Source organism: Cnephaeus nilssonii, assembly GCF_951640355.1.
Source record: "Cnephaeus nilssonii genome assembly, chromosome: 21".
NCBI classification, from domain to species: Eukaryota; Metazoa; Chordata; class Mammalia; order Chiroptera; family Vespertilionidae; genus Cnephaeus; species Cnephaeus nilssonii.
Genome location: NC_137092.1, coordinates 16,741,195 through 16,768,224, shown reverse-complemented (window position 1 = coordinate 16,768,224; position 27,030 = coordinate 16,741,195). Strand labels below are relative to the sequence as shown.

The 27,030-nt window shown below is 47.7% G+C and overlaps 1 protein-coding gene across 2 annotated transcripts; it reads left to right on the top strand.

Annotated features, from left to right (window-relative positions):
* The first annotated feature begins 1,236 nt into the window (after window positions 1-1,236).
* On the top strand, window positions 1,237-16,744 carry LOC307093288 (ETS translocation variant 3). Of its 2 annotated transcripts, none has more exons than XM_079761264.1 (5): window positions 1,237-2,193; window positions 4,125-4,180; window positions 4,774-5,011; window positions 6,236-6,351; window positions 12,137-16,744. In XM_079761264.1, exons 2-5 carry the CDS (start codon window positions 4,135-4,137, stop codon window positions 13,270-13,272), a joined length of 1,536 nt encoding a protein of 511 aa, XP_079617390.1. In that variant the 5' UTR covers window positions 1,237-2,193; window positions 4,125-4,134; the 3' UTR covers window positions 13,273-16,744. The 2 variants fall into 2 exon arrangements, with proteins under 2 accessions (XP_079617390.1, XP_079617389.1); XM_079761263.1 differs by having other exon boundaries at window positions 4,122-4,180.
* The last annotated feature ends 10,286 nt before the right edge of the window (window positions 16,745-27,030 follow it).

The following is a 27,030-nucleotide window of genomic DNA, read 5'->3' as shown; positions in this document are numbered from 1 at the left end:
AGCTGCTCACCTTGGCTTCCAAGTTGACACGATTACTAAGACTTGCATGGGTGGTATGAAGATGTGAGGATTTTTAATGCAATGATTTTTTAAAATATTTTATTGATTTTTTTACAGAGAGGAAGGGAGAGGGATAGAGAGTTAGAAACATCGATGAGAGAGAAACATCGATCAGCTGCCTCCTGCACACCTCCTACTAGGGATGTGCCCACAACCAAGGTACATGCCCTTGACCGGAATCGAACCTGGGACCCTTCAGTCCGCAGGCCGATGCTCTATCCACTGAGCCAAACCAGTCAGGGCAATGCAATGATTTTTAATTGTTATTTTTGCCAACGTTTGTTCGTCTGCCATAGTCACAACGTGCCATTTTACGTGCTCTAACCACTCTACATGTATTAACACATTTCATACAACCACCTGAGTAGATACTATAGATACTATGTTCACCCAAGATGAGAAGTTGACACAGAGAGGTTAGGTAACTCAACCAAAGTCACACAGCTAGTTGATGAAGGCACTAGGACCTGACTACAATTGGTGTCACTGAGCTAAACCCCAACATTTGGAAAAGACTGTTCAACCAAACATCTGACATCGCTCTGGGTGCTGCTCGGCAGATACAAAGGATAGACAGTTCCTACTAGGCTCAGGAGCTCTTGGCGTAGTTGCAGGCCTTGGTAGTCCATTCTACGGCGCTAAAATTTTGGCCATTTTATTCAACTCCACGGTAGGATTTTCTAACTAGAAAAGACCTTATATCACCAATGTTATGATCCTTTCTTTTGAAACGGGCAACTTGAAGCTCAGAAGGGCCCAGCAGGCTGGCTCATTTATCAACAGCAAGAGAACGGCCGGGAGCAGACCCCAAACTGGAATTTTTCTAACAACTTACCCTGCCGTTTCCGTGTTCTTGGTGGCATTCGGGCGCTAGCAGGACAACGGTACGAGACGAAGTTGACTGCTTTACCCCACATGGTTGTTCGGATTTCTTCAATCCCATCTCTCCTCTTCACTTCTGATTTGTATTCTTTATTCTGATTTACTTAACCTTTCGTGATCCTCACTCTCCCTTTTTCCTGCCTCTGGAGCAGGGGTCCTCAAACTTTTTAAACGGGGGGCCAGTTCCCTGTCCCTCAGACCGTTGGAGGGCCAGACTATAGTTAAAAAAAAAAAAAACTATGAACAAATTCCTATGCACACTGCACACATCTTATTTTGAAGTAAAAAAACACAAAATGGCAAAAACACCCGCATGTGGCCCGCGGGCCGAGGTTTGAGGACGCCTGCGAGTGAAACTAAGCCTGGACACCACTCAGCCCGGTGGGGCTGGGGATGGAGATAAAACCGAACCGCTTGGGAGCCGTGACCACTGAGCCCGACGGGGGGAACAGACACGCTCCGGACAAGTTACTGGTCATTGCTTCCGCGGGGACCAAAGGTAGAGGGGAAGGAAGGGGAGGTGTCTCTGAATGACGGCGGTAGACTTTCAAGTCGCTCAGATGTGGACACATTAAAACTAAATGCAGAGACACGGGGGTACGCGGGGGAGCAGATGTCCGAGCAACGCGCTCCAGAGTAAACGAAGGGGGGTGTGGGGTGAAGAGAACGCCCTCCGAAGTCTGGGGTCCTCTGCCCGCGGCGCACACTCTCCTCTGGGAGGGCACAGCGGTCGGGGCGGGCTTCACCCCGGCACCTCGGCCCTTCCAGGGGGGATCCGCGACGCCCCCTCCCGCGACCCACGGGGCTCTCGGGGCCGCGCCGCGCCTGTGCGGGGTTGGCCGTCACGCGCCACAACACCCTCCGCGCCGCCTCACACACTAGCCCGCGACCGGAGCGGGCGGGGCCGCGACTGGGTAGGGCGTCCCGCCGTGAGCGTGCGTAACGTGCCCCCGCAGCGTGACGCACGCGCCCCTCCTGGGCCGCTGCGTGAGCCGGGCGGCTACGTGGGCTGCAGGGCCGGAGCCGCGCCGGGGGCGGAGTGCGGGCGGAAGTCGGCGTCCGCGGACCACAGTCGGGAAGGGAGGCGCGGCCGGGAGACCCGCGGGCGGGCGCCGCCTCCTCCCCGCCCTGTCTGCTGAGGATGGAAGTGACGACAGCAGCCGAAGAGGTCACTTCCTGCTGGGGTGGATGAGGAGGAGCCGGAGACGCCGCGGAGGAGACCGGACCGAAGACGGACCTTGCCGGGGAGAGGTGAGTCCTGGCCTCGCCGCCCGACCCCTCCGATGGACCCCCCTGGATCTCGGCGGGATCGGCATCCCTGGGGTCGGGGATGCCCAGCGGGCCACGTCCCAACCCCGCTGGCCTCACCCAGGGCGGGGAGGAGGATCGGGGGAGGGAGGGCGCCCGGGTGTCTATGTGCGGCGACGGGGACCCAGGGCAGCGTTCGTGCCACGGGGCTAGGGGGACCCTACCGGGAAGCCAGCGGAAAAAGAGGCTGTGTGGGCCGCGAGCCGAGCCGGGAGCCGAGCCGGGAGCCGCAGCGCCAGACTCTGCTTGCTTCACTCCTCGGGGGTGGTCGGCGTCGGAGGCAGGGCGCGAGGGGCCTCGGTGGGGTGTGCGGAGTTGGGATGAGCGGCCCTCCTTGGACCGTGTCCTCGAAGTGAATGTATGAAACTCTGCAGAGGCGCCTCCGGGCTCCTGGGAGGGGGAATTTTTATTGGGGGAGGGGGGTGCCGAGGGATCGGGAGCTGGGGTGTCAGGAAAGAGCTTCCTGGTCAAGTTATTGTTGCAGCGGGGTTTGGGCCCGAGTCTCGGAGGTGGAGGGCCACTCCTGTGGCCGGATAAAGGCCCTGCGATCTGACGGAGCCACCCAGGAGTTCGAGTCCAGCGCAGCTTCCTGGAGCCGTGGGGAAATTAGTGTTTTTCCTCCCTCATTGTCACGGAGATGGAAGCAGCTGGAGAGGAAGCTTCTGCCTCAGCTCGGAGGCCTTGTTATTGTGTATCTTGTGTGTGCGGCTTGTGTGTCAGTGTTTTCTTCCTTTGGGGTGTTTATCTCATCCTCTTTCCCTTGTCTGACAGACTAAAACTTGCTGGTTTTTCTTAATGTGTGTGGTGAGGGGGGGAAAATTCAAAGGATCTAGAGGAATCCTTGGTTAGATGAAATTTCCAAGACTAGGAATTTGTCCCCACTCCACCCTGAGGCCATTGAGGCACCTCCATTTCCTCCAGATTCCCCGCGAAGGTGGGTGCTGAGGGCCTGTCATCCACCCTGGGGAGCAGGGAGGGTAGATCTGCCTCTCCTGCCCACCTCTCTGTCTGGCAGTTTCACCCTTCCCTTCTTTTTGCTAAAGGATTGACTGATACAAAGCTACTTGCTGCCGGGAACAGGAAATGGATAGAGGTACTGTAAATCTGGATGGAGTGAATTCAGATCACACGAAGACTCCCTCCACCTTTTGGACAAAAGCTCTCAGAAATGCTTGCCTTCCTCTCCCCCGCCTCCCCCCCCCCCCCCACTCCTTTCTATTAAAGGGAGAAAATGTAAATTTTTTCTCAAAAAGATTTTGGTAAATGTGTGTGTTTCTTGTATAGAGTAACTGTACACACAATGTGTTTACTCTCTGTATCCCAGAGTGTTTTTCAAGGAGGAGGGGGCAGTTTCTGACTGAGAGTTTTCCTTCTCCCATCTCACATAATTCAGCAAAATAAATCAAAATCAGATGTTCTTTCTTGAGTGGCAATCAGTTGGATTTAGATTTTTTTTTTTTTCACTCTTCTTTCAACTGGTACATCTGGGTGAGCTCAAGCATGTATATCTTGGCATCTGGACCTGTCTAGTAATAGAAGACAAACTGACTTATTTTGGCTGCCTCTTTGGACCCATTTAACTGGTACCTTTACTTTCCAAAGGGCTGATGGGCAGGAAGAAAGCAAATATTAAAGATAGTGTTTCCCCTAGGTAGTTTAAAGTCAGGTGAAAGATAATTATGGCCTTTGAAGCTGATGACCTGAGGACCATCATTTGATGACTTGAGGATTAGCAGTTTGGAGGTGACAAGTTTGAAAGAAAGAGGGTTACATAAGGAGGAAAAGATAAAGAAAGGAAGTTGGGGGAAGGCTGTGCCAGAAATCCTAGGAAGATAATGAAAAGTAATTGATGCGGCTTTATATTCTCTCAGCAGGAGGGTGAAAATGAAAGCGGGCTGTAGCATCGTGGAAAAGCCAGAAGGAGGTGGAGGTGAGCAGAAGTGAATCATCTCTGGTCTACTTGGAATGTCCCTCCATGGTTCTTTTTCTCTCCACTTGGGCTCTGTTCGCAAATGCCAGGCCATGACTGACAGCCTCTTGACTGGGTGGATCCTGCTAGGACAGTTGTAGGCTTGTTTCCTGTGTTTGTATATCTAACATGTCTGGTCACAACAGTTTTATCCCAAGCTTTAGAATCTCTTTTCTGTTAGAGAGACAGTTCTAATCTTGGGGGTAAGGGTTTTCAGCTGTATTTTCCTAACACATTCATTTATCTTTCCTATTTGTTCCTTTTGGAACTTTCCTGCCTTCGTAGAAAGGAGGCGTGAGGTTAAGTAATGTATGGAAGGGTAAGAGATTAGGACACCTGGGTGCTGCTACCCAACTCTTATCAGATTTGGTGATTGTCATAAGGAAAGGTAACCTCTGTGCTTTCCTCTCCCCTGCTGTGGTTAGCCCCAGGGTGTTGATAGCATATTTGCACAGCACTCTAGAGATTCTGAGCATTGGAATGCGAAGTCAGAGATACTGGAATGTATGTACCTAGCTCCTGACAACTTTGATCTTGCCCTTTTCACATTAAAGGGTATCAGTTTCCTGATTGGGCCTATAAAACAGAGTCCTCCCCAGGCTCCCGGCAGATCCAGCTGTGGCACTTCATCCTGGAGCTGCTGCAGAAGGAAGAGTTCCGCCATGTCATCGCCTGGCAGCAGGGAGAGTACGGGGAGTTTGTCATCAAGGATCCAGACGAGGTGGCCCGCCTTTGGGGCCGCAGGAAGTGCAAACCACAGATGAATTATGACAAGCTGAGCCGGGCCCTCAGGTAACAGAAAGGATCCCCAAATCCATGTGTCAGTAGGTTGAAAGGAGACCAAGCAGTGTGATGAATGTTAGGTAAAAAGAGTATCAGGTGACAAGAGACTATACTACCTAAGTGAATAATGTGTAGTTTTCAAATGGGAGTAGAAGAGCTGTTGAATCTGAGCAGCAGAGGCACAAAAGGAGAAAAGGCGTATCTTTGGTTGTACACAGGAAGGAATTCCAATGTTGGCACTGGCTTCTGAAAGACAGCTGATTCTGTTCTGTAGTGGGTAAGGGTGTGTGGTAAAATGTGGATTGTAGCTCATTTATAATCCAAAAGATTAGTTTAGACTTCCCCTATTGGAAATCTATTAGAATTTCTCTTCTTTAGGTTTTTCTGGAAGAAACTAGAAAAAGAGTGAAGCAAACTCATAGGAGGATTCACTGAATGGTACTGACCTAGCTACAGTATTTAGGAACCATATCTGTGAGTTCAGTTGTCAGTCCATAAGTTGCTCCAACATGTCCAAGATTGATCTATACGTTTTCTCAGCTTCTCTTTTCCACTTGTCAGTTTTTATATTTCATAACCCTTAGCCCTCAAGGGGCCAGAAGGCAATTTATGACCCGTGCTAATGAATAGATGCGAGGCTAAAGGTTCCGGGTATATTGAAGCTCCCTGAATGAAGTTTTTTCATTCTTAGTGACCATGAATGTAAAATGTGGGTGGCAGCTTTGCTGGAGCCACTCACATCCCCTTTAAAAGTGAAGCAGGCTAAGTTCGGTGCTGTTTTCCAGATCAGGGTATACCATTGTTTGGCCTGCCACCATAAAACAGTTCCACATTCCTTCATCTATGGCCTCTAGACTAGCCACATCAGGTGTCCGAAGATACTTGTCTGCCCCCAGCTGGGTAAGGCAGAAAAGAGAAACCAGCTAGTGACATATAATGGAACAGGAAGGAAATATACTATAGAATTGGAACTAGAGAGAGATGGAAAAGAAAGGTGGTTGGGGCTAGGATAGGTGTTCAGGATCTTAAATGAGATTGTTTTTGTAAAGCTCTAGCCAATGATCAGAACTCAGTTGAAAATTGAATGAAAAGTAAGCTCCTAGGTCTCCCAGCCCTAACCTTAGGGCAGATCAGCAAAAGAATGATAGTGATGTTTGCAAGTAATTCTTGGTGATTACCTAAGGTACTGTCAGTAGGTAGAAGATAGATTGACATGCATTTCTGTTTTTACAGATACTATTACAACAAGAGGATCCTTCATAAAACAAAAGGGAAAAGGTTTACTTATAAATTTAACTTTAACAAGCTGGTGACGCCCAACTACCCGTTCATCAACATTCGGTCAAGTGGTAAGATGCAAAGTCTCTTGGTGGGGAAAGAAATTTTTTTTAAAATATATTTTGTTGATTTTTTACAGAGAGGAAGGGAGAGGGATAGAAAGTTAAAAACATCGGTGAGAGAGAAACATCGATCAGCTGCCTCCTGCACACCCCCTACTGGGAATGTGCCAGCAACCAAGGTACATGTTCTTGACCAGAATCGAACCTGGGACCCTTCAGTCCACAGGCTGACGCTCTATCCACTGAGCCAAACCAGTTAGGGCGGGAAAGAATTTTGAGTTGAAAAGGAATCCTGAAAACCCAAGACTAAGACTGGCATGTTTTAAGAGGTTTTCAGAAACACTAAAATAATGTGACCCCTTGAATTGCCTCTGTTCTTGCTCAGGTGTTTCCATTCATCTCATACCAAGAGTGATAAGCTCTGCAGCATCAAGATAAATTGGGTTTGGTTTGTTGTTTTGGTTCCCTTTTTTGCATATTTGTAATTTCCTAGATACTATTACTCTATCCTCTTTAGGAATGATGTTCTGTAGGTTTGTGTTGATCTTTAAGTTCAGGACTCAGAGTTTTAACATTCTACCCAGTGGCTCTTTCATAGATAAGAACCTGTTTCTACAAGCACTTCCGATTTTCTGTGAAACTACCAAACCTTCCCTTATCAAGTGAATATCATCAAAACCACAGCATCCTTGATCACAGAAGGGGATGTTCATATGTTTACAGTGAAAAGCAGTGTCTTTGATCTGTACCAACAGCACCTCAGAACAAGACTTGGGGCTTGGTTGACCTCTCAAGTGCAGCAAGGTTTCCCCTCTAGGATCTCTGGTGACAGCTTTCACCACAGCTCTTCACAGAGGTTTCGGGTCTGCCTCTCTCAAAGCAGAAAGTAGTCAGGCTCTTATAAGAGTGTGTTTGTTGGTGCAAATCATAATCCTGCCCAATAAAACATTGTATTAACCAGTTTCTAACCAGCCATCAGCACAGTCTTTGTGGCATTGTATGTTAAGGCAAAGAAATCTAATTGTGATTCTGCAGTATTACGACTTCTCACAGAAAAGTTGGAAACAACCTGAAAAATTAGAACGGGGGTGTGGCTGAGAGAATATAATGCTGAAATCCACTGCAGATACCTAATTACTACACAACAAGTTAGAGCAGTTTTAGCTTGATGCAGCTATCATTACATTTCCATCTTATAGCCACTCCCTCCTGTCCCTGGGGCATACATTTAAAAAAAAAAAGTGGTATTGGAATGTATCTCTCTGATTACAACCTGTTTTCTTTCCTTGTGCCTGAGGGAGAGGCATTAGGAAATCAAACCTGTTCTAGCCACTGGAATTCCATTTCCTCTATTTTTCACTCTTGCTCCTTCCTTGTACATCTAGAGCAGTGGTTCTCAACCTTTCTAATGCCACGACCCTTTAATACAGTTCCTCATGTTGTTGTGACCCCCAACCATAAAATTATTTTCGTTGCTACTTCATAACTGTAATTTTGCTACTGTTAATGAATCGAAATGTAAATATCTGTGTTTTCCGATGGTCTTAGGCGACCCTGCTAGCGGTTCTCAACCTGTGGGTCGCAACCCACAGGTTAAGAACCACTGCTGTCACGACCCACAGGTTGAAAACCGCTGCTGTAGAGCCTAAGACCATCGGAAAACACAGATATTTACATTATGATTCATAACAGTAGCAAAATTACAGTTATGAAGTAGCAACAAAAATAATATTATAGTTGGGGGTCACCACAACATGAGGAACTGTATTAAAGGGTCGCGGCATTAGAAAGGTTGAGAACCACTGATTTAGAGTAATTGGGACTCTTAAGTAGGCATACCAGCAATTTTGAAGAAGGTGTTGGTGGTCATACCTTGCCATACCACTCCCCCAAAAAAGGCTTTAATGGTCTTGTTCTTCTGTCTTTTCAACCATTCTTGTCCATTGCAAACTCAGAAGTCTAGCCATTGGATAACCTGGAATGGGGCATCCATCAGCCCTTGGGAGTAATATGCTTTTTTTTTTTTTAAATATATTTTATTGATTTTTTACAGAGAGGAAGGGAGAGGGATAGAGAGCTAGAAACATCGATGAGAGAGAAACATCGACCAGCTGCCTCCTGCACAGCCCCCACCGGGGATGTGCCCGCAACCAATGTACATGCCCTTGACCGGAATCGAACCTGGGACCTCTCAGTCCGCAGACCGACGCTCTATTCACTGAGCCAAACCGGTTTCGGAGGGAGTAATATGCTTTTCCAAGGCAAGGAAATCTGGACTCTCACTTTGTGAAGACTCTGGTCTAGAGACCTTACAGTAGTAGCCTGGCACAACCCATTCTTCCTGAAGGCATTGGAACCAACATTGATCCTCAACTAAGCTCAAGATCGTAATCAGGGAAGTCACAGGAAAAGCAGAGCAATGTGTACTTCCTTTAGGCACACTGCTTGGTTGCTTACTCCTGAATAAGATAGCTCCAAAGAACGTCATTTGTTCATAGAGAGCTTTTACCCAGATAGACCAAATGTTGTTTTAGTTTAACTTTTTATGACAAGAAATACATTTGTTGAACATACATCTACTTAACAAAGTTACCTTAGTGTTTGGTGAATTATTTCATTCAACTCTGCTAGTCAGGTAAAGTATATGTCTCAGTGTCATTTTATAAATGATAAAATTAAGGATGACATCAAAGTTAAAGATTGATCAGGGTGGTTTGAATACAGTTACCTGTTGAACAGCTTCTTAGGAAACAATACCTGAGAAATAGAGCTTCTGAAATTCAGTTCTTATTTACTAAATCAACCATTCTTCCTCTGGATTGAGATTCATTCATTTAGTCAACACATAATGTATTAAGCCCTAGAGACCAAAAAAAAATTTATGGGAGGGGCACCCTTTCCTCCAGGAACTTACAGTTTATCAGGAGAGATAAGATATAGTAGGTTTAAAACAATTCAGAATGTGGAATGTGATAAGCACTCTAAAAGTAGGGCTGTATGGATTTAGATCTTGGAAGCCAGAGAGATCAGGTCTAGATGGTGGGTTGATACAGTTGGCCTGTTTTGATCTGTGTTTTTAAGAATGAGGCAATACATGCTGGTTGTAACATATCCAAATAATACAGAAGTTCATAGAGTAAAAGTAAAGTGAATGGTCTCCCTTCCCCACAGTCTTACTTTTAACAGTTTAGGGGAGAGTACTTAACATTTGAATAGTGTTGAAAATACTTCTACATATAGTACCTCATTTTTTACCATTAAAAGCGTCCTGCAAAATATTAAATATATTTTAAATATTTACTTGCATAATAAATGCAAAAGGAAGATACAGAAGATACTAACAAAAGTGATAACCCCAAAATAATTTTTTTAAAAAAAATGATAGCCTGTCAAGAGTGTGGGGGCAGGACATACCAGTTCAAGGATGGTCTTCAGACATCACTCTGCCTCCCACCACCACCCCAAGTTGTTTATATATACCTTTATTTTGGAAAACTTTAAACCTACAGAAAAATTGGTAAAACAGTGAACAGCCACATGTTTAACCTTTTGCACTCGGATGTCGAGTGTGACTCGACACGTTTAGCATCGGTAGCAGCTCGATGAAAAAAGCAAGCGAGTGCAAAGGGTTAAGTCTTGATTAAGTTGCAAACATCATGACACTTCATCCCCATGTACTTCAGCATGGATCTCCCAGGTACAAGGACATTCACCTCCATAACCACCACAGTAATATTACAGCTCCCCAGGAAGTTTAACATTGCTCTAATACTATTATCTAATATATGGGCCATATTCAAATGATATATGCCTTTTAAAGTTACTACTTTTGAACCATGATTATTTAACAAAATTACTTATTTTGAAAAATACTTATATGCATTTTGCTATGAGCTAATGCTATTCTAAGATAAAATTATTTAGGAGACAGGACCTTCTCACATTATGCTTAATGTTATTCAGTCCTTCAGAACACACAGAAGGGATTTTTTTTTTACTTTTGATTTGATGTGCTCTTATAAAAAAAAAAAGACTAAAAAATAATGGAATTTTAGCCACTGTAATAGACTGGAAGAAGAGAAACTTTTGGCCTGGGACCCTGGTGGCTCTCCTCAAACCTAATTGTAAGATTCAATCGGTAGCTGTAGGGAAAAAAGTCCTGCCTTTTCTGTGAAGCATCAGTTTGGGAAATGCTGCTCTGGCAGAGTGTTACTCCGTCACATGTGCCTAGAAAGCTAGTCTTGCACACACCAGCAGACTCCAGAGTCCTATCTGAGGATGACGCCATTATACAAATAGCACAAGGCAGCTGTTTGGGAGTGATGCCTAACCACACTGTCTTATGCGCTTTTTTGTTTCTTCTCCTACATCACCATACTTTTACTTATTTGGATTTTTCTTACCTTTTTCTTTGCCCTTTTTTCCTTCTCCCTTATCTCTGCCTCAGAATGTAAAGAGCCCTCCTGACATCTTCAGTGATAGATATCGATAACTTTTTTTAGGAACCCAAAGAGTCTCTGAGGCCTTGGCTTGCAACCCTTTCTTATGCCCTTTTTTATCAGGGGGCCTTTTGGGGAGTTGAGAACTTGTGAGCGTCTGAAGTTGACATGTCTAGCATGCTGTTGGTAGCTTAGAGCTTCACATTTTCGCAGGTGGCCTTGGTAGAGTGAGTGTTAGGTCCTGGATTTCACCCAGCCTTCTCCATGCTTGAAAAGTATTGAAAGCAGGTTTGGAATGGAGATCATTATATAAAATTTGTTAGAGAAATATAGATTTAGAGAGACTGAAACATTTAAATTTCTATAAAGTGGTGATTGTATATCAGAAATGATAAAACATATACCATAAGAACTTAATAAACATGGTTTTTGTTTTAAAATCTGTTTTTATTCTTAAGACATGCCTTATTTGTATCCATTTATGTTAGGTGCAGGGTCTTTTTGTTGTTAATCCTCACCCAAGGAGATTTTTCTATTGATTAAATTTTAGAGAGAGTGGAAGGGAAGGAGAGAGACGGAGAAAAAACATTGTTGTGAGAGAGACACATCAATGGTTGCTTCCTGCACGTGCCAGGGTCTGGGATTGAGCCTGCAACCGAGGTACATGCCCTTGACTGGAATCGAACCCTGGACCCTTCAGTCTGCGGGCCAACAATATCCACTGAGCCAAACCACCTAGGGCATCTTTGGTCTTTTAATGCATTGCTTTACATGAATGCTTTACATTAATTAATTTGCTTTACATTAATTTGTTTGTGGATTTTTGTTTTGTTTTTGTTTTTTGTTTTGGTGTGTTTGCTTGCTTTATAGATATGGCCAAAATTGCAAATATAAGAAAAGACTATTTGCAAAGCTGAGAATTAAAACAGGTGATATACACACAGTATTTAGAGTTGCAGAGGAGAAGGCTCTTGTACCCATTCATTCATTCAACTAATAGTTATTGAGCACTTACTCATTGTTAAGCCCCAACCTGCTGGAAATCTAGTTGTGAACAATTGGAAGTCCCTGCCTTTGTGGAATTTGTTTTAGAATACAGATAAATAAGTAAATCATATTTCAGATAGCAAAGCGTACTGTGAAGACAACGTGAGTAAGAGGCTACAGAAAGATGGCAACTAAATAGAGAAGAGGAAGCTAAGCAGTAGTTACTAGGGAGACAGGGAGCTAAGGGAATCAGTCCAGCTGGAGTGTTTCCTGTTGTTCCTAAACATCTTGTATTTGTTTAGTAAGTACAAGTGATGATAATGAATTACCAGACCTGAGGTAGCCTTTTGTCTTTTCTTCCTCCACAGGTGTGGTTCCCCAGAGTGCACCACCAGTTCCAACAGCCTCTTCCCGGTTCCATTTCCCACCTCTGGACACTCATTCTCCAACTAGTGACGTGCAGCCGGGGCGGTTCTCTACTAGCTCCCTAACCGCCGGTCAGGAGTTGAGTAATGGCACTGATAGAAAGGCGGAGCTTTCGGAGCTGGAGGATGGCTCAACCGCCGACTGGCGCCGGGGCGTGGATCTCATGTCCTCCCGGAATGCTGTCGGTGGAGGAGGGATTGGCCATCAGAAACGCAAGCCTGACATCATGCTTCCTCTGTTCAGTAGGCCAGGGATCTACCCTGACCCCCACAGTCCCTTCGCTGTCTCTCCAATCCCTGGCCGAGGAGGTGTCCTTAATGTTCCCATTTCACCAGCCCTCTCCCTGACTCCCACTATCTTCTCCTATAGCCCATCACCAGGCCTGAGCCCTTTCACCAGCAGCAGTTGCTTTTCCTTCAACCCTGAGGAAATGAAACACTACCTTCATTCTCAAGCCTGTTCTGTGTTCAACTACCATCTGAGTCCCCGGACATTTCCCCGTTACCCAGGGCTCATGGTTCCACCACTGCAGTGCCAAATGCATCCTGAAGAGTCAACCCAGTTTTCTATCAAGCTGCAGCCCCCACCAGTTGGGCGCAAGAACCGGGAGAGGGTAGAGAGCAGGGAGGAGTCAGCACCTGTCACTGCTCCCACCATGGCGCCTGTGCCCCCAAGAATTAAGGTAGAGCCAGCCTCTGAAAAGGATCCTGAGGGTCTCAGGCACTCAGCCCACGAGAAGGAGGAGCACTCTCAAGAAGAGAGCACTGTGCCAAGCAGGACCATAGAGGAGGAAAAAGGCACCATCTTTGCCCGCCCAGAGGCACCACCTATCTGGCCCTCTGTACCCATTAGCACCCCAAGTGAAGAACCCCTAGAAGTGACTGAAGACAGCGAAGGTAGGCCTGGCAAAGAGCCCAGTGCGCCTGAGAAGAAAGAAGATGCCCTGATGCCCCCCAAGCTTCGATTGAAGCGGCGCTGGAATGACGACCCTGAAGCCCGGGAGCTGAGAAAGGATGGCAAGTTCCTCTGGAATGGGTCAGGACCACAGGGCTTGGCAACGGCAGCTGCTGATGCTTAGAATTGGAAGTGGATTGGGAGCTGTTTATACTATAATCACATACATGTATTTATGTAGCAAGATTTCGGGGTGGGGGGAGGGAATTAGCTGGTTTGATCATTCTAGTGGCATAGACTCGTATTTTTATGTTTTGGGAATGGGATTGGTCATCTTCTGTTGTAAATTAGGTGAGATATGAACACACTTTTTTCCTGGTGAGTAGGACACAGGAAGGGTATTGAACTGAGAGGAGAAAGGGCCTCTCTTTCCTGTTGAGGCTAATACTTTCTGAACAAACTCCCAGAGGGCCAAGACACTTTGGTCCCATGATGTTCAGGTTCCAGACTTCTTTCTTTTCTACTGTATTTATATATAGGAAAGCCATTAATGAGTTTATTTTGCTTTGAGAGTTACATATAAAGGGGAAAGGGCATGGTTGGCAGGTGAGAGACCATTAATACTCAGTATTTGCCTGAGATGTTTCTTTGTAATTATTTCAGGGGGAGAATAAGATATTCTCAGTCTTACTGGGGTGGGGCGATTGGGGTGTTCAGATGTTGCTTTTTTTCTTTTTTCCTTTGTTGTTTGGCATTTTTTTCTTTTCCTCTAAAAAATGTTTTCAGGAAACATGAAACATACTGCCAGTTAGAGTGGAGCAGGCACTGAACCTGGCTGCATGGTTGAGACAGGAAGCCCTGCTGTGCATTTCTTGGACTTTTCACCTTCATCTGTTAAGAAGCCATGAGGAGTTGTAAACTCTTATTCAGGGAGGAAAGAAGAGGGCAGGAGGAAGTAACCCAACGCCTTTACAAACAAAACAAACACAAAAATGACCTTTATTTTTCCTTTTCCATCATGGGTCTGGAGAGCCAAACCAGAATATGGCTGTAGCAAGTTCACTGAGAGGCATGACACTGATGAAGTTGTGTTTTTGTTGTCTGGCTCTCTTACCATTTTCTTAAGTCAAGCCTTAACAATGAACATACTTTAACATGATACGGGTCTGTCAAAATAAACCTATAAAAGGACATGAACAACTTTTCAGATAATCCAAGAATTTCGAAGCACGATTAAATTTTGAGCTAATATTTAGTCATCCTCTCTAGATGTTTTCGGGATGGATAGTAAAAAGGCAGGATAATAGGAGTGAAAGACAGATGATACCTAGAAATGCAGAAGGTAGCTGGGGGTACAAGTGGAGGCTTATTGAACCTGAAGGAATAGTTAGATAACGAAAGCAACCAGATGTCAAAAGGCCTGATATGAATGAAAGTTGGTGTCTGTCCCGTTGTGGCATTACCATTCTTGCCATACCATTTCCCTAGCCCATTCTGATATTCACGATCAATTGACTATCCTATGTGAGACTCCAGTTTACAGACAATGAGGAATTATTCCATCAACTTCAAAGGAATGGGAAAGGATTGATTTTCTAGGAAGGGAAAGGACCCTGGACTAGAGGCAGAGAGAAGCCACAGCCAGCTCTGTGCATGCATGTGCCCATGTAACTCTAGTGTGTGGGAACCCCTAACTGTGGCTCAAATCCACCTGGCAGCAGGGAGAGAAGTAACTCCATATCTGATAGGGGCAAGGAGTGGGCACAGGGATGCTGTCCAGGAATGGAGAAATTCCTGACTCCACCTTAACCTAAGTGAACTCTGCTAAGAAGCATTGGAGGGTTGTCTTTCAATGTTGGCAGGTGGCTCTCCTTTTTTAAAGGAGAGCATGCATGAGAGGGGCTCAGGGAAGGTTAGAGCAGATGGGTGAGTTCCTATGTGGTTTGGGATGACTTGAGTCCATCATGCAGATTTTTGGGGCAAGTGCCCTCCCCCTTGTTTAATTCAAATTCCATGAGTAACCTGTCTTTCCCTGGGAAAGGGACTGACAGAGCAGTCAGTCCCTAAGGACTCAGGCTTTGGTCAGGCTGCAAAGGGCTCCCTGTTCAAGGGATCTTTGGTTGGTTATGTTTTTGTCAGTTACTTTCTCTGCACCTCAACTTACCTCTAATCGGAAAGCAAGCCCGGGCATGTGGAGGAGGTATGTCTTCTTGTCATTGCCCAATCTAACCAGGGAGGCTGGCTGGCCACCCTCCCTGTCCACTAGAGGGGAGGGCCAGCAGGTATCGGTATTAACTCAGGAATAGAAACATGAGGCCTTTAAATAAGAGGGAAAGAAATCCATGTTGTGTACCTGTAACCCCCTAGAACCCAAGTGCCAGAATTCCTAGATGCTGCTTCTGTTTGAACAAAAAGTCACTGCTTTTACACTTGAAAAAACACACTCAAAAAATGTTCAATTCCATGAAAATGTTTTTGGCTTTAAGAAATTATTTGGTGTTTAACTGTTTCCTTTGATTGCCATTCCACCAGTAAATTGTTGGTCAATTTGCACTGCACACTGGGGTTGGGTGGAGGGGAGGGTCCTTTATAATAGAGCCAGACTTGGGCTTGCTCAGGAAGTGGACCAGGGGATGTGGAGGTGGGTCATTCCTGGGGTGAAGGGGTGGGAGCTCATTTTTCTCCCCCCAGCCTGCTCCTGGCAGCACCTGTCACCAGCCTGGCACAAAGCCAGCCTTTACTTTTCTGTGAGCATCTTATCACTGTCCAACAGCAGATAGAAAAAAGGGGGGTAAAACCAGACCTATTTTCTCCCCCAGTTTTTCCGAATTTGCTGTGCCAAATGTTTAAAACTTTACAAATATGAATCTTGAAGTCTTGTAATCAAGAATTTGTTTGTGTAGCTTGCTTTTTTTTTTTTTTTTTGACTATTGAAAAGAGACAATAGTAGAGGTCAATCTTAAACAATTCACCAGTCCCTTCACCCCCCCCCCCCCCGCCCATTTTCAAGCTGCACTGCATTAAACCCAACTCACTAATACAGGGAATTACTGCACCCTAGCCCTCCATGGGCCAAGAAACTTTCAGAAGCATTAAAAATATAGTTGTATTTCACTTCTCACCAAGTGGGTAGAGTGAGTTGGCTATTTGTCCCTTTTTATTTATTCCATAATTATGTTTGTGCTTTTTGTTTTATAAACAGTAATGAAATTTTAATTCTGTTAAAAAGAACTTTGGTCCAGTCTTTTAAGAACTGTTCCATTTTTAGTTTCTTGTTGAAAAAAAAAAGTTACCATTTAATTTGTTTTTAAATACTTAGGCATTATTTGAGTTATAAAATTGTGATGCAGGGAATTGTGAGATATTCACATGTGAAAGATGACTTCACTAGTTAGCTTAAGCAGAATAAAGTGTGTCTATGTACATAAAATGTAAGTAATCTTAACTCCATTGTGCAGTGCCTTTTAGATGTTCCGCTTTCTATAAAGTCTTCAAATTTTTGCATATATATTATATATATGATGTAATGTTATAGAAATATATGTATAATATACATATTTTTTTCCAGGGGTATCTGATAGCTCTGTATTTTGTTATGGAAGTTGAAAGAAAAAAGTATTTTACCTCAGAAATTAAAGTTAAATAAAAAAAATACTTTTAAATAAATACAGAGTGTTGGTGTTGTCGTTGACACACTAAGCCAGGGTAGTTAAGCCAGAGGTTTTGCCGAGTCTGTGCTTTTTATTCCTATGGTGTAGGTATCAGCATATAGTGAGAAGATAGGTCTCCTAATAGTTCTGAAGTGTCAATTTTCTTGAGTCAATGGCTACTGCTAGATACAGAACACAAGCCTGGGACACAAGTGTAGTAGGGAAACTTCTACCTCTAGATTGAGGGTTCATTAAGAGTACATGCACAGCCAGACACAACAGGCCACACTTTGGTTTTATAAAAGGTTCAGAATAGACAAATCCATAGAGATAGGACATAGGTTAGTGGTTGCCAAGAAGAGTGGCGAGTGATGCCGATGGGTCACATCTTTGTTTGGGAGATGAGGAAAATGTTCTGGAGTTAGTGGTGATAGTTGTACAATTTGGATAAATAAAACCCACTCAATTACAGTCACTCTAAAAGGGTGAATTGGTATGTGAATAATAGCAGTAAAGGTGGTTTTGTTGGTGGTAGTTTGTTTTAAGTACATGGCAAGCCAGTAGAGGACAGGAATCCAGAGGGGTAGGAGGAGATCTTGGTGGGGTACTGGACATCACAGAACACACCCTAAGAAAAATGGTGCCAGACCGAGTAACCTCATTTCATCCTTGAGATAAAATTATCTAAAGACCCCAACATTTGTAGAATAATAGCCAGGTGTTAATTTGACTTCCTTGTAAGAATCCTGTGAGTCAGGAAGACTGGAATTGAGGGTGAGTCAGAAGAAGCAAACCAGGAAGGATTACGGAGGGTCTGAGGAGATGCCAAAGAGTTTACATTTTATTCTGCTAGTGATGGGCATCCCCAATATTTTGCCAAAGCCTTTGGGGCAGGCCAATGAACATTAAGGCCACAGCCCTGAGAAACTGTAACCAGCCTGTTAATGTCTGCTCAAGAAGACTATTCATCTCATTAAAGGGGGGGAAAGTGAAGTGACAAGGCTGACTGGCTGATTCTCTGAAGCAGACCAAGTCAAGCTCAGAACGGGCTTGGATGGAGACCCTCCTGCTGGGCAAGCTTCCTGCTTTTCCTTTGTCATGCTACTGAAAGCAAAATGAGACTTTGGTTAGAAGCGAAATTGCATCTAGTTTTGAGATCAGGATCCCAGGTATCTGGTTCTGCCACCCTCTGTTGACCATTCATTGCGTGGAATTGGAAGATGATTATTCATATTCTGAGCCTAGGAGTGAGGGTGAGCAGAGGGGAAGAAGTGAGGGAACAGATGGGGTCTGGGGTGAGAACACTGCATGGGGACAGAGGGTGATAGGAAAGGGGGTCTCAGAGCCTGTCAAGATAAGTGAGTAGGGAATAAAGCTTTAAGTGGCTCCCTGTTTACAGTCCTTAGTTTAGTTTAGAAGGCCCTTCATAATCTGGCCCCTTAACCACACACAGGCACAAGTGCATGCACTCCCACCCCACACAGCCAAAGTGGCTGCAACCCCAACAGCCAATGAACAGAGAGCATTTACCATGTGCCAGGCACGTTTAAGGGCTTCTCATTAACTCATTAAATCCTCATGAGAACAATGAGTCACGGAGACATTAACTGATATGAACAGGGTTCAAGCCCCAGTACCGGTGCCTCAATTACTCTGCCCTAAGTCCTCTTGACCCTGCTGAACTGCTGCTGATCTGGTCTCTCTCACTGCCTGGACCACCCTTTTCCCTCCACTTCCCCTGGCCCATTGCATCTTATCCTTCAGAATCCCACTCAGGTCGTCACCTCCAGGGCACCCTTCTGTGTTGTGCCACAGCCCATGTTGACCTCTGCACCATCGCCCTTCCATGCTGCTGTTAATGCTCTACTGGTCCGGCTTGGTCACAGGGTGGCTGAAAGGCTGGCGCAAGGGTCAGCTCATCTTTCTTCAGTACCCAGCCCATTGCCTGGAGCTAAGGATGTTTGAAAACAGCATGTTGGATGGATGGATGACAGATATACAAAGGAGGTTTGATTGTTAGGATAGACGATGCAGGTTTGGAATATGAGGACAGGAGAAGGCCTGCTGTCTCAGACTTCACTCTCCCCTCCCCCCAACCAGCACCCCGACCCTTCTTGTTGTGACTTCTGCTCCCCTCCTCTCACAGGAGCTGGGTGTGTTGACTCCCTGAGGAAGGGAGATAAACTGGAACTGGCTCTAATCCCATAGTCCCACCCCTGCCATTCTACTGGCTATTACATAGGCAATTTACAGAAGCTCTCTAAGCTTCAACTTCCTGCTTTTATAGGATTGTCCTTCGTATTAAATGATGCCTACAAAGCATTTAGTACTCAAATCCTTGTTTAATAAGTGACCAAGGTGTTTTGGGAAGGTTCCGCTCCACCATCATGGTTCTTGTACTCTATGGGTCTTTGTACCTGCACATCGCTTTCTCACTGGCCCCGCTCCTACTATGATCCTTGTTTCACAGATGAGAAAAATGAGGCCCACGGTGACTCAAACTGGTCTCCTCACTCTGAATCCCACACTTTAACTAGTCATTGCTTTGAACTTCTGAGCAAGGGTAAGGACGCTTCCTCCCAGCCTCTTAAGAATCAGACAAGCAGAATTGGAGGTATTCCGAGGGACCACAACTTGAGTGTTTCTTCAAGTGTCAGGCTTTGTGTCCTAATCAGGAGGGCAGGAGCGGGAGCTAGCACCTGTGGTCAAAGAGGCTCCAGGGGCTGAGCTGTGGGACTGGCCAAGGAGGGATAAAGATCAAAGATCAAACCTTCCCAGAAGGCAGATGAACCCAACCCTGACTGATAGGGAAGTAGCTCCGGGATCTGAGGATGCCGTCTGGGCAGACAATGGGGAGGGTGCAGCCCAAACAATGGGCTGAGCCTGGGAAGTGAAGGTCTGAAGCCCAGAGGCAGCAGGCCTCTCTACCCCAGGGTCACTGCCTCTGGCCTTCGTCATCAAGGCTGGCTCCAGTCCAACTCCAGTCCAAAGACTAGTCTGGGAGAAGACTTAGAGCCTTACCACCTTGGTGCCAGAGAGCTAAGGTCCAGCAAGGAACCTCTCACCCGGAGTCCTGCAGGGACCACACCAGGGAGGAGAGGGAAGAAGGGAGGAGAATGGAAAGGCCATTCTCTCCAGGAGGCAGAGAAGTCGGCCTTGAAACCAAGATCCTGGCTCCAGGGGCAGGGCCCTTTGTTCAAACGTGTCATTAAGACTTTCTCTGGTCCACGCCCCCCCCCCACCCCCCCAAACCTGACCCCTCCATTCCTCAAAGAGTAACATAAATAGGTGAGAGGGAGGGGAGCCAGCCACCATGTGGTGTTTGGGGCTGTGTCTTCTTTGCACGACTTTGCCCTCCGGGTGTTAGAACTTAACTGAAAGAAAAGGGGAAAGGAAACAGGAGTGTGGATTCAGGCTATCTGCGGAATATCACCGGTAAAGAAAGTTCGTTTTCACGCTCCCACTCCTGGCCCAGCTGGGAAAAAAATCTTTATCTGCATTTGTTAAAATGTTGTTCTTCTGCTGAGCAACCCCTCCTACCCCTCATATTGAAAATAACAACGAACATTTGTACATTATGTTCACTTCATCTGAGTTAACTGATTTGATCCACAAAATAGCCCTCTGCCTAATGTATCCTTGTTATCCCCATTTTGCAGATGAAGAAAACAAAGGTCAATGAAGCTATAAGTGAATTGCCCTCGGTCAACATAGCTAGTGAGTATCTAACCAGGCTCACCCAGAGTTTCTGACTCCAAAGTCCGTGTTTTTTTCTCAGACACCTCCCTGCCTCTCAGAGGTGACACATCGAGGGCAGAAGGAAGGGGGCAGGGGATTGGGTTGCCTTAAAGAGGCCTCTGGTTTCTCTAAAGGAACTGGTGGAATCATTGCCGGTGTGAGCTCCCCTGGATGGGACGCCAGGCCAGAGAGGGAGAGGCACATATGCAGACCTTCATTCATTCATTTGTGAAACAAACCGGGCAGGCCATGTGCTGATAGACACAGCAGGTTCTGCTCTCTAGTGACTAACATTGTAGGTGGGGAAACAAGCCAACATAATGAACGGAGGTACAAGGTGGACTGTGGCAAGGTGACAACAGTCATTCATTTATTCAACTAACATTTCCTGAGTGCCTACTGGATGCCAGGCTCTGTCCTGGGCTTTCACAGCCAAATAAAGACACTCCCTACCTGCCAGGATCCTCCAGTCCAACAGCCATGGAAGATGAGTAATTAGGAGGCTCTGACTGCGGCTCCAGTGGTCTTCCCACAATGCTGTGGCCTTTCTCTTCGTCTCCCAGTGAGCTGTAACTTTCCTGGTTGCCAGAGAATCTTTAACACTGACTTGGGAAGGCGGGAACTCATGTTCCCACATACTGGGGGTGTTCTCTGTTCTCCCTCTCCCCCTCACCCCTTCTTTTAAAATAACCAAAGCCCCAAGACCCTCTTCTAGGCAGAACCAGATGGCCTACTAGCCTTCACTACTGTCAGCACCCACTGTGTCCCCTTTGGATCGGCAGGATCCTCCTCCAGCTCCTTGCCCCAGAGTCCAGCTCAGACTGCAACCTAGCATATAAGGAGTGGGGGAAGACTTGGTCCCTGAAAACCTAGTTCTTGTCCTTAGCAAGTGCCTATCAGATAGGGGATAGGTGGAACCACCTCCCCACCCCTGTTCCCAGGACACAGATGTGGGCAGCTGGCTACCTAGCTGGCTTGGGCTGTGGACCCCAATGAGTGAGAAGGGGGGCAGGAATGGAGAAAGATGTGGAGGCATCAACCTAGAGGGCTATTGAGAGAAGGGGATCAGTTTGGGAAGGGAAAAGCTGAAGAGGAAGTCTTGGGCATCCTTTGGGGGACCAGAGTTCAAGGCTGGATGGAAGGCAGACATAGAATGAATTCCTGGAGTGTGTGTGTGGGGGGGGCGGGGGGGAACTAAAGTCGGGGAGGGGGGCTGCAGCAGGTGTAGTCCAGAGATCAGGACTGAGAGCATGGAGCACCCCTCAGCCTCCTGCCCAGGGTATTGATTTGCTAGATTACTCAATTTCACTCATATTGATCAAGTAATTGCTTTATCTCAGGTCTCATTTGAGCTCTGCATTCTCCTGGCCCCTTCTCTCTCCCTCTTATTCTTTCCTATCAGCCTGACACAGGGCTCCTTGATACTGAATATATATATACAAAAGTTTGGTTGGCCTGCCCCAAGTTTGTGCTGGGGTGGGGGTCAGGGTTAGATGTGGGGAGGGAGACCAGCATCCCCCTGGAGTCCCCGAGTTCTCCTCTGCCAAGAAATCCTTCCTGGCTCCAGACGGTAGAAATGTCTGCCCATCTCGTGTCCTCAAAGGTCCAGAAAAGAGCTGGGGAAGTAGAATTAGTGGGCAACAGCCGCAATCTGCCTTTTCCCACCGTGACCCCCCACAACCCCCCACCGCCCACCCCACTCCTAAGCCAGGCTTTTGGATGTCCCTTCACTAAGCCTGCAGAGCCTTGCCTGCACCCTCTTGCTATAGTAATGCCAGTTTCTCCCTGCCCTCTCTGTGGCCCTGTGTGTGAGTGTGTGTGTCCTTGCTGCCTGTGTGTTCTTCATACTGTCACCCTCCCCCTTCCTCGCTATTTTCAGGGAGCCTTGGCCAAATCTCCTCCGTGCTCACCCCTGACACCCCCCACCTCCCCGCCCCAGGGCTCAGACAGAGGAAGAGGAACTAGGAAAGGAGACTCAGTCCCTCCCAGGGAGTCTACAGACGAAGGAAGGAGGGATTCCCACCCTGACCCCTAGTCTGCAACCAGGCAATCCCTGGTCTGACGGAGGAGATACGGTTTCCTCAGGGAGCCAACAGCTCCTGGCTTCCCAAAGCCCCCGGTCTGAGGGAAGAGGCAAAGCCCATCTGAGAAACAGACAGGAAGAGCCACACAAAGGTAAACAGACGTGGCCCAAAGGAGAGGGAACAATCCTGGGCAAGATTCAGTTCTCCCACTGTCTTCCAGAGCTCAGCCCAGGGCCCAGCTCATAGACCAGCGAGGCAGGGGCCCAACAAACACTGCAACTGCAATTTGCAAACAGGACTGCCCCCAGCCCAGATGTGGAGTTTGTGGGGTCAAGAGGACATGTCCACCTTCGGCCATGTCCCTTCTTCTAGCCCACAGTCTGGGTTCAGGGAATCAGCTTCCCTGACCCCGAGGAGCACCCAGGCATGCGCAGTCTCTGCCCTGGGCTCCCTCTCCTGACTCTTCCTCACAGAGGCACCAGGAGATGTCAGGAGTGGCCCAGGGGGCAGAGATTCTTAGCATTAAAGCTCTATTTTCAAAACTTCTACGGAGAACTCAGTTGATAGAACAGATAAAAGCCTGAGTGACCCCCCAAAGGCAGTTTCATCCTCATGGTTATTGGTGTAACCCTCTCAAACACCTCGAAGTGCCAAAGAGCCGATGTCAGGGCAATTTGAAAAGCACTACGTTGCCCGAGCCGGTTTGGCTCAGTGAGTAAAGCATTGGCCTGCAGACTGAAGGGTCCTGGCTTCGATTCGGTCAAGGGCACATGCCTTGGTTGCAGGCTTGATCCCCAGGAGGGGGCATACAGGAGGCAGCCGATCAATGATTGCTCTCATCATTGATGTTTCTGTCTCTCTCTCCCTCTTCCTTCCTCTCTGAAATGAATAAAAATATATTTTCTAAAAAAAAGAAAGAAAAGCACTACGTTGAAAACTATAGGGGACAACTTTCAGCAGAGCCTGGAGGCCCCTTGCAGGAGCCCAGTGTGCCTGACCTTCCGAGACTCTGCAGGAATGTGATTTGCTGGGCAGGCCTCATCTGTGAGGCCCAATGCAGGAGAAGGCAGGAGTGAGGAGTGGCAGGATGGGGCTGAGAGAAGGAACAGCCAGAGACTCTTTCTCATCCTTCCCCTGAGAGGAGGACAGCTAACACACTCAGGAGCAGGGGCAAAGCCATGAATTTAATTTAAAGAAGTTTCCTGAGAGCCCAGCTGGGCATGACTCTGTGGTTGAGCGTTGGCCTTTGAACCAGGAGATCACGGTTTGATTCCCGGTCAGGGCACATGCCCAGGTTGCATGCAGGAGGCAGCCAGTCAATGATTCTCTCTCATCATTGCTGTTTCTATCTCTCTCTCCCCCTCTCCCTTCCTCCCTGAAATCAATAAAAATATAAAATGAAATAAAAGGTTTCCTGAGAGACTGCTATGCGCCAGGCACTGAGGTAGGGACTGCAGATTCCATGGTGAACACAATGGATGAGGCTCCGATCTTCCCATGGAGATTTAAAGACTCCAGGACATTATGAACCAGCTCTCCCTCCCACAGCCTCATGACCCTCTACCTCATCAACGCCCACCACCCAAGGCCATCCAGGTCCCCATCCCTGTTCCCTTTGAAGAAGGGAGCCCACCAGGCAGAGAGAGGGAAGGATTCAAAGCAGGGCATCCCCACACGCTGTACTATGGGGTAGAGCAGACAGTGAGGGTGTGCAGGAGGGTAGGAGCCCCCACAGAGGGGCTACCTGCTGGCCAGCAGCATCACTCTGCCAGTGCCCCCCCACACACACACACACACACACAGAGCCCAACATGACTCCTCATCGGAGTTTATCCCAGCAGAGAACAACCCATCCTCCTTGCCTCCTGCCTTAGTTTCTGGAGTCCCACCTCTGTACCCTGGGGAACTTCTTCCTTTAGTCTAACCAGCATTCCTCCTACTGCTCCCACAGCCTTTTATTTCTTTTTTTCTAGTTCCTCTTCCATTCAAATGTCTCAATCTTTCCAGCTTCTCCTCTAACTCTCCCCACCCCACCTTTCTCCCGCCCTTCCCGGACACCTGCCCCACTATTCACTGTGGCCTCCGTGTGTCCTGGAAGAAGTGTGACCTTGCCCTGGTTTGTCTGGGACTGTCCCAGTTTCAGTGCTGAGAGTAGCACTGAGAGTCTCGGATCTGGGGAAATGGCTCAGTTCCAGGGACGGTGGACCCCCTACCTGGAAGGTAGGACACTGCCTGAGGCCCAGCTCCAGGGGCCAGATTGGGGCAGGGTTTGGGTGCAAAAATTACTAAGAGACCAGCAGCATTTTCCCACACGCACAGGAGACAGAGACAGTCACGATTCCCACCCCAAGCCCCCGCCACAGATGCATATACACAGACACCTACAGTCTCCAAAACAGAGCACAGCCCACACACCCAGCAGCAGACACCCACAGATGCACACACTCAGACTCACGCAGGCAATTCAGGCTCACAGACCCGCGTCCCCAGAAGCGGGGGGGGGGGGGGGGTGTGTGGACACGGATGGGCACACACAGTACACTAACCACACACGCTGGAAACACAAACACCTACGCACGGAACCACGCAGTCGTAAAGACAGACTCCGCAGAGAGACACACATTCACTTCATGAATCCTCAGACATACACAGACGTACACCTACTAACAGAGACAGACAGACACACATTCTGACACCCACACCCACCCAGGCACACAAAGAGGCCTTCACCAGCACCCGGGGGTGAGCTGATCAGTAAATCCAGAGCTCTTCCCGGTTCTGCCTTGGAAATACCCACGGGGTTTGGGAGGTGAGCCCGGCTCCTCCTCACCTCAGAGGAGACGGTAGCCCAGGGGGAAGGCAGCAGACCCTGGGCCGGAGCCTCATGGAGCCAGATAGCCCACGCCCCAACCCTGCTGAAGACGCCTCCCAGGCTTGGGGTCCCTACCCCGTCCCAGTACCAGGGCTGGGACAGGTCTGAGAGCGGCCTTGCTGGAGAGGGGGTGAGATGTGGGAAGCCCTCGCTCCCTCTCTTGGGGCTGGCTGGTGGGGGTGGAGAAGTGTGAGCGAAATGGGTTTATTACTGGGAGTCTGTTGCCTCAATTGGTATCGATCCCTGCATGTCACCTTCCATCGCCACTAATGGAACCTGAAGAGTCCCCACCGACAGACACCACAGCCACCGGACACACACACACACACACACACACACACACACACACACACACACACGCACACACGCAGCCTCCCGGGCCCTAGCCCTCATAGCCACGTGCTGCACATCCCAGCGCTGCCTCCCTTGTCTCCTGCTCACCTCCTCCTCCATCTCTAGTCTCTTCTCTTCCCTCTCCCTCACCTACTCCTTCCCTTAGTCCTCTTCTCTCCCCTCTTCTTTGTCTGCTCAAGGCTGCTTTCCTCCTCCTTCCAAAAGCATACCTGGCATTTCCTCTCCTTTCCCCTTTTCTGCCCCCCTGGGACCGTATCCCTCTATTCAGGGGTGTCCCTTTCCCCTCTCCTCCCTTCACCTCTTCTCCCTCCTCTAAACCACGTCTCTGTCACCACCACTGAGCTCCGTCCTTCTGAGGAGGGTGCACTGGGCCTCATCCTGGCTTGGGGAGCGGCTGGGGGATTCAAGGGAATGAGCCAGTGGGAATGACCCCTGTCTCACCAACAGCTGGCAAGGAGTGTTTATGAAGGGATATTCTCCTCCTGTCACATTGGACTGGCCTGACAGACCCTCTGGGAACAAAGCCAAGTCCCCTGTCCCTCCAATCCTGGACCCCAGACCAGTCCTGGCAGAAGAGCAAGGAGGGCAAGGAAGAGAGGAGACTTCTTCATCCCCATTCCTCAGGGAAGAGAGGACACCACCTCCTCACCTCCACCCTGCCTGGCAACCCCCATCCTGTGCAGCCTCCAGAGAAGCCCTCCCCAGGCTCTCACCCCATCCCTGTGTCTTTGGTCCCGCCCATTTTAAAGGCACAAGTGAGGCCCGAGAGGACCCATTCAGAGTATGTCAGACAGTGTCAATAGGCTCAGAATTTAGCAGATCATGCCGATTACTCAAATACTGTATGACAAACGTCCCTGACTAGGAAAGGAAATTCTGCTTGAGGCTCAAATAGAGCATCCCTTGCTTTGCTGCTGTGAAGGCACTCAGCTTGCCCAAGTCTGTGCATTAATCCCTGGGGGCTGGCAGGGGAGCTGAGAGGGTTCCTCCCAGCCCCCACCTGGCCCTCCCTCAGCCCAACAGGCATCTCTCCCTGTGGACTCTGAGAGACACCCAGAGCCAGCTCCTAGCCCCAAAGGGAGAGGGCTGCCTCCTGCGGACTCCTGTTTCCAGACAGGGATGGGATCTCCACCCCAGCTTACTTGGCCTCTATTAATGTATTACTTTGTCAGCGAGTTTCTGGGGCTGATCAGTCCAGGTACAGTTACTGGACATGAAGATGGGGGTTTTGAAGGCAGTTTAAAATGTGTTGAGGCTGCATGTTGCAAGTTAGGGTATTTGAAGGTTTTTTTAATATATATATA

Excerpts from the sequence above, each read along its gene's own strand:
- LOC307093288 (XM_079761264.1), top strand. The coding sequence starts at position 4,135 with ATGAAAGCGGGCTGTAGCATCGTGGAAAAGCCAGAAGGAGGTGGAG. Across the intron at positions 4,181-4,773 it reads AAAGCCAGAAGGAGGTGGAG|GGTATCAGTTTCCTGATTGG; the intron begins GTGAGCAGAAGT and ends TTCACATTAAAG. Across the intron at positions 6,352-12,136 it reads CATCAACATTCGGTCAAGTG|GTGTGGTTCCCCAGAGTGCA; the intron begins GTAAGATGCAAA and ends CTTCCTCCACAG.